The 7,823-nt window shown below is 37.3% G+C and overlaps 1 protein-coding gene across 1 annotated transcript in view; it reads left to right on the forward strand.

The window, feature by feature from the left end:
- Positions 1 to 6,807, forward strand: part of LOC115618938 (epithelial splicing regulatory protein 2-like) — a 48,346-nt gene extending 41,539 nt beyond the window's left edge. The window contains 2 exon segments of the mRNA XM_030510903.1: positions 6,473 to 6,580; positions 6,582 to 6,807. Of these exon segments, the coding sequence (XP_030366763.1) occupies positions 6,473 to 6,580; positions 6,582 to 6,632 (159 nt within the window). The 3' untranslated portion in view covers positions 6,633 to 6,807.
- Positions 6,808 to 7,823: the final 1,016 nt, after the last annotated feature.

Genomic DNA, 7,823 nt, shown 5'->3' on the forward strand with positions numbered 1-7,823 from the left:
TGACCTGATTGAATCTGTGCACAGTCTGTGAGGGATAAGGTCAGTCCCATATTCCTCTCAGTGTAGCAGGTATTACTGAAAGAAATAGCTTGAAGGAAGAAGAAAACAACATCAACAATTACAAGGAGAGAGTGTAGTATACTACCTCTTTTTTTAACCAGTCTATCTCATTCCTATTATCTTAAAAAATTTTGCACTGTAGTAAGCATAGCAGTCTGCCTGGGAGACGCTACTGTACTGGAGGTAGTTGGTCAGAAATGGCCGTCTCCTTTAGGAGAGAGGGGTTAGTGTTATTTAATATGTCACTTATATAGTCTATTGTAATATGTTATTGAATATTATATTGTGTTACTTAATATACATGAGTTAAAATATCTCTGCCATTTCAAATGTTAATACCTAGAAAGGTATTTACCTTATGCTTGTAAGGTAAAGTGCTGATTCTGTAAAGAAGCAATATGTCCTTCAGGAAATGTCATTTTGCCATTATTAACAGACATGTCTTCAGCTATTAAAGTCCCCACTGTCAGGGGGGAGATAACAGAAGAAGAATGTAGGGAACAAGAAACACCATTCTTTGCTCTTCAATGTAATCTCTGTTCCGTTCAGCTGTGGGGTTTTTCTCCCATATATGTGCATATTCTTCTTGTCATCTTGCAGCCTGCTGTAGAGCTAATCATTGACCCCAGAATCTTACTTAGTAACTATTTGCAAAGGTTCCGTTTTGCTTCTGTCTCCTAAGTTAGATTCTAAATGCCAACCTTATCCCATACCTAGTTTCCATCTTTCTTTGATCCTACCTCCCATCTCCGATCACTGGAAGAAGTCAGTATAGCACCAGAGCATATGCTGAGAACCATATCTTAATGCCTTTTGCTCTGTGGCTGACTCTTCTGATGGAGCTCTTAAATTAAGTGGTATTTTGTGTGATCTTCCTTACTAGACTAAGCTAGACTACTTGATGGCTGCTTCAAAGGTAAAAGAGAAATTGCTTTATTGTTTGAATTTATTTCTGCATTCTTCTTCAGTCATTCTAGGAGATAGCTCCCCTCTCTTTATCATCTAGACTACTATATTTTAATGCTACTGCTGACTTACTGACAGTAAGTGGAAACCCCTGGGTGAGAAAGAATGATAGAATCTTTTAGGTTGGAATGGAAGTCCAACTCCCCACAAGAGCTGTGAGCTCACAAGAAGGAGGGGAGAAGGCAGCAGCTCTGAGGAAAGAGGCTGTGTTTTTCTTCAGAGAAGCAAGGAAGGTGGGAATGAGATGATAGTGGGATAAGAGGAGGATAGTGGAGGCACTAACAGTGAGGTCTGCTTTTAATTTTATTCTACTTAAAATTAAGGGGGACTTTTGCAGTATTTGGTAACTTTTTACTAGTTACTTGTATTAAGTGTAGATATTTGAAAATGCAATGTGAAGTTTTATGTTATCTCAGTATTGTCATACTTGGGTCTCACTAACATTTATATAGGAAACAAGCTACTAGAATCTAGCTCGGTGAACTTGCAGCTGATTATACTGGGGCATTAAGTTACTAGGTGGTATTTGTGGAAGCAGAATTTGGCCTATTGCATTGGAGGTGAAGCTAGCAAAACTGTATTTCCATTTTGAGCAATGAGTTCATGGGTTTACCCTTGGCTGTACACTTTGTCCTGCACGGTTGTGTTTTGTTATGGGTTTCTGAAATGCAGACAGAATCAGAAGTATGATCATGTACTTCCTCAGGCAAGTTACGGTGGTTTGAATTTCATTCACAGGGAATAAGAATTCCCTCACCTTATTTTCTAGCTTGGTTTGCAGTACTACTTTTTGAAATCTGTACATTTGAAGAATTTACTCTTCCACAACTTCTGTTTTACTTACTTGCAGATTTTACCTTTCTTGTGATTAGAAGTTGCTTCTGCTGCTGGGTATTTTGTGGTTTTTTTTGGTTTTTTTTTCCTGTTCTTTCTCTCTCTCTCTTTCTTTCCTTTTTTTAGGCCTAGGCCCAAGCTCTGACAACTTTGACATTTCTGTGCAGGGTAGTTTTCCCACTTTCATGTTTTCCACGTTGTTTGTGCATTTCAAATATAACCTTTTAAACGCTGTCCCTCACAAGAGACTATAGATCTTTATCTACTGTACATCTACTGATAATCTTAAGTATGTACTATCTTGAGACATTCCTTCCAAAGAGTAAACTTACATTTTGTAGATTTGTTTCAAGGGCAGGTCTGGGAACTGATAAATCTAATATTTGCACAGTCTGGTTGCCCTGGCAGAGACTATCTAGAAAGTATTTCTTATATTTGTCTTTTACTTAATGGCATGGGTCTAGATGTGAAGGTGGCTATAACTTGGTAGTAAAATCAGGGAGGTTCTTTTATGTTCTCTGGGCTCTTGGTTATTGTTCTCTGTGGAAGGTGTATACTGTGATGGTTGGTATTTTTTCAACTTCACTTTGGATGTATACAATGTGTTCGGTATGCCCAAATATAATACTTTTTTTCTCCCTAAGCTGGCAGGAGACTTCTTGTATTACAGGAATATCAAAGGAAGGCAGCATAGCATGTCTACACTGTGCATTTGGCAATCCTCTAAAACATTAGTGCAAAACAGCCATTTTGGGGGAGACGGGAAGCTCTTCTTGCCACTGAAAGGATATTCTATAACTTGGGTTATGCTAAACATTTTGCCTTCTGGATTATGGGAGCCACTCCAGTAGTCTTTGTAGCATATACAATAATGCTCAGTCCCTTTCCAGGATACGTAATTTGGAAAGGTTGAGATAAATACAAAACAATGTTTTATATTCTCCAAGATCTATGTTCTGGCTATAGATTTCATATTTGTACCAGGCCCTGCAGTATGCATGATTACTGTTCAGATTCAGGATCTCAAATATTTCTTAGATCTGATCCATGTGTGTGATTTTTCGGTTTAATTTACTGGTGTGACTGTATCGTGCAGTCACTATATCTTAATATTTGGCTACAAATCTATCATAATGCAGTTACACTGTATAGTTTATTTCTTTTTCCTATATGGAAATATACTATATTAGTATAAATGCTATTTTATCTTAAAGTGCATTCATGCTGGGATTTTCTTTAACTATGCTGGTGTAGTCTATGTAGTCTAGTATATGCAGCTAGAGTGTTTATCACTCTACCCTAGGAAAGCTGCAGTTTATTTCCATGACTGCATGAAAGATTTGAATGAGATCCATACACTCCTAATGCCCCACTTCAGTTCCCATGTTGTTCATCTGTCTCAGTGAGAGTTGTTATTGGAAGCATGATTATGCAAACTGAAGAGAAAAAGGAGCACTTCATGGTCTGAACTATTTCCCTTCCTTGATAAGGAACAGTTCAAATACACAGTTTAGAATATTCCCTGTATGCATTTACTTTAAATCTATTTCTACAACCAGTAATTCAGTTGCTGTGTTTTTTTAATCTTGCATAAAAATGCCTGTCAAATTCTCAGTCTCCTGCCAGTTATTATAGCTGATGCTCTTAATTATGGTTGCAAATGGTCTGTGTGGCTTGCTGTACCAGAACTGTTCCTTCTCTTGCTGATTATCGTATATCACACTTGTACTTTAGTATGCACCTGATGACTACAATGGCCTTATTCAGCTGAGCGATCAAGCAAGGAGTGTGTTACAAGTACCGAAAGAGTGGGTCTGTTTGTAACTCTAACTTCTGAAGAAGGTAAGATGTGTCTGGCAGAAGCTGGGTCTCCAGTGTTGAATGGGAAGGGAAAAAAGAGCTTCATGATACAGTTATTTTGGCTTATGGCTTATTCCCCTTCTTAGCTTGCATTGGAATCTTTGCCTTAATCTTTCTGCTTTTGTTCTGTTTAAAAAAAAAATAAATAAATCAACTAACCTGAGGAAATAGGCCAATTGTGATCTGTAGTTGATAGGATAGCAGTGGTGGAGGTAGTGTGATTGCCTGGTTCTGCGCAGATGGCATGTTTAAAATTCCAGAAGGATTTATTAGCACTTGATTCTCATGCGAAGCTTTCAATCAAATATTTTATTTTTAGCATAGCAGAGGATGATTTCTTTTTCTTAATATGGCTACAAAGCACACACAAATGTGTGTGCAAAAAAACCCAAAACCTCTGGTTTTCTCTTTCCTGTATCATATAGCTGTCTAGAGATTAATTTCTTTGTTTCTTGATCTCTCTGATGCAATGTGAATTGTTACTTTTTTCTTTTTTTTTTTTTTTTTTTTTTTTTGGAGAGGTTTCTTTGGTATAGTGGCTTTCTAATGCAGTAAACTAAATTTGCTAATGGCAAACTTCCCTGCATTTTTGGCACTAACACATAATTCTTAAATTTTGTTGTGACCTATGTGGAGTTTGTGATGTGCCAGTACTATTGTATTCCTTTCAAAATGCTACTGACCAGTTACTTTTATTATTTCCCCCCCCCAAAACCCACACAAAACATTCAATACAAAAAATGGCAATCAAATATTGGACCTTGATAGAATTATCTTCAAATAATCACCATCACCTCTGTCATTTTCAAATGAGTTGTTTTCTCATGATACACTTAGATCTGCTAGGGAGAAGATAAAGAGTCTGCATGGTCTGGTGGGGTACAGAAGAACACCCATTATTACTCTGAGATTTTTCTATATTTATGTGACCTTAGACAATCTGTTTGGCTCTCTTGTTTTACCCAGAGTAACTGGAAAACCAGATCAGCAATAGGGTTCTACACTGTATAAGATAGAAACAGTCTTTGACTAGAAAATAATTCATGGAGTAGCTCATCCTGAATTCTAAGCAGTCCTCTGCAGTATCACACAGGGTTTTATTTTACTTTTTTAACTATGCTGCTTGCAGAACATGTAGGCTTCTCTACTAACTTTCTATGCAACTCTTATAATGCGAATTTCCAAATCCTGACATTGGTATTATACCGATGCTGCTATTTAAACTACTTGTTAAAGCTCTCCTCTCTGCTCATAGGTCTGACTGTGCTCCATGTATGTTTTCATCTGACTCTGAACTGCAATATTAAACTTACATTCAGGACTGATGGTAAATTACTTGATCCCATATGGATTAACAGCAAAGAGATGTTTGAGAGCAGGACCATATTTTAGCTCATATTTGTGACTCAACCCAAACTGTGTACAACTTTCTCACTGAGCACAGTGTTATTCTGAAATAAACCAAGATTAATTCCAAACCTGAACTGGGCTTCAGGCATGGTGGGTTTTATTCATCTTTGAATTTCTTTCTGCATGCTACTTCTTGACTAACTTTGGTTCTGTGAGAAGAAATGATAGGAAGTCTGTACTAACTGTCTTATACATGCTTTTAGTTTCTAAAGTATACCATTGCTTATATCTGAAGAATACTTTTACTGCCTGCCAAGTGTTTGGGTGAGTGAAGTTCTGGCATGTACTTGCTTTATTTTCATGTGTTTGAATGTAAAGCTGATCAGAAACTGCTACAGGTAACAACTGAGAAGTCTGATATTCCTTTGCAGCATACCAGGCATGCATATATTCTACAAAAAGTTAAACCCTTACATTTTTTTAACCTTTTATAAACCCATGAGGACATATGTCACACAAACTTAGCTTGATTTGGGTTATTACTCATAAAACTGGTTGGTTTTTCAGTATATGTTTTGGTGCTGATTTCTCCAACAAATGAACTTTGTATGCTGAGCTTTTGATCCTTCAACCTTTGGTTTTGAAACTTTGCTGAGATCCATTTCTATCCAACAAATAGGGCTTCCAAACTTAGCTTGGAAGGACTTCCAGCATCTTATGAGAAATGGCTGAGGTACCATAGGGCAAACAGACATCTGCTTTAAACCCAGCATTTTGGAACTGTCTTTTAAGAATTCATGAGGGCAAGTGCACTCCAAAGTAAATCAACTCCAAATACTAAATAATCTCATTTAGTTTTACTGAACAATCTCTTGTACTCTATATCTGTTAAGTTCAGAGCTCTTGTGCAGCTTTTTTCTTCCCCCCCCCCCCAGTATTCACATGCCTTATAGCCTTTGTCACTTGGCCAGTAGTCTGCACAATACAAGAGTTTTTCTTGCTCCATTTACCCTTTATTAACATCTAAGTCTTTCTTTTCTTATCAACCTTTAATCTGAATTACCTCTCTAACAAAATCTTTGTATGGAATTATGTCTACATCATTGTGTTCAGCACACCAGCAGAATAAGAGCTGCTGCTGTTTGCCAAACTAAAAGCGGAATTCTTTTCATCTTCGGTTCCTTCCCATTCTCACATCCACAATCTTTTTTGCCATAGGCACAGCAGTGGAGTGAACCAGATGCACAGCATTAACAACTGCATTTCCAGGTGTGGTCTCTGGTCTTAAGTAAGTTGTTGGTTTGTTTGTTTTTGTGGTTTTTTTTGTTGGTGGTTTTTTTTTTTTTTTGTTGTTGTTGTTGTTGTTTTTCTTTTTTTCTTTTGTCGTCTTGTACCACTGCAGCTCCATGCAGATTCCATCCTTGTGCTTTACATCTTTAGCGGCCAGCCCAGTGGAGAGACACTGGTGACTTTTCTAAGCCTGGATCTAGCTAAGAAAGCAGTGGCTGAGAAAAAACAGACAGCTCCTGGGAAGCCACTATGTAGAACTGTTCCTGGTCTAACTAAACACTCTTTGGGGGATGGGGAAAGAATGTCGCACTAAACACTGTGCCTTTTGCAAATAAGAAGTCTTCCCTTGCCACCTAGGCAGCAGCAAACATGCCTTTTCAGCATAATATGTTGGAATGTAGAGTGGTACATGTTCTGTGTTTAATTTGAAAAATGGCGTATCCTATGCTGAAGATAAAGTGAATCCAAAAATTATGTAGTTAATTTACTTTCTTATGTGCTTGTGGTTTTAAAAAAAAAAAAAAAAAAAAAAAAAAAAAGGCAAACCCACTCCTGGCATCTAATTAATTCTGAAGACAATCTAATAGTGCTTCAGCTATTGCAGCTGTGGGAGAAACCTGTTCAGTAGCATTTGAAGTGGAAAGCGAAGCTTTGAGTCATTCAGATTCTTTTATGTGTAGTTTTTTAAGAGTTTACACTTGACAAAATGTCTGGTTTTTGTAGAGTTGAAATGTCTTCAGAAATGTCTTTTGGAATGCGTAGCTTTCCCAGTTCAAAGCGTAGATAATATTGTGGGGGGTTTTAATGGGGGGGGAGGGTTGGGGGTTTTTTTATTTGTTTGTTTGTTTTGGTTTGTGTTCTTGACTGGAAAATACTAGAATGCCAGACCCCAAATGCAATTGTTCTTTCTCATGTTTTCATTAGACATTGTTTTGCAAAAGCCATATTTGTCTTACGAATGTACTGCTGCCAATCTGTAAGGCAAAAAAATAAACTCACCAAAAGCAGGAAAGTCCTCCCTGCTCACTCGTAACTCCCTGCCCCCAGTCCCAAACTCTTCATCTCTACAGGACAAAAATGGCACGTAAACCTGAGTACTATAAGTTATATTTTTTTTATTTAAGCATAATAGTTCTCAGAAACTGTATTAAAGATTTTGCTGTAGTTTATGTGCATGCAAGTTGTTTACTTCTCGTATATTTTGAAACAACAAGATACACTAGAGGATTTAGATTTCAATGTATGCTTTTTTTTTTTTCTCCCTCCCTGTGTGTATATACATAAGATAGAAGTACTTTTATGTCATGTAGCATGTGTTTAAAAGACATCTGCTGTGGAAGCACTAAATGACTTTGGGTTTACTGTGCCTTACTTCAAAACCATTCCAAGTGCAATACCAGCAGAGCAAAACGTAATGAACCCTGTTGTGATATGTTCATAGATGTCTGAATTGATCTTTTTTG

Source organism: Strigops habroptila, chromosome W, assembly GCF_004027225.2.
Source record: "Strigops habroptila isolate Jane chromosome W, bStrHab1.2.pri, whole genome shotgun sequence".
NCBI classification, from domain to species: domain Eukaryota; kingdom Metazoa; phylum Chordata; class Aves; order Psittaciformes; family Psittacidae; genus Strigops; species Strigops habroptila.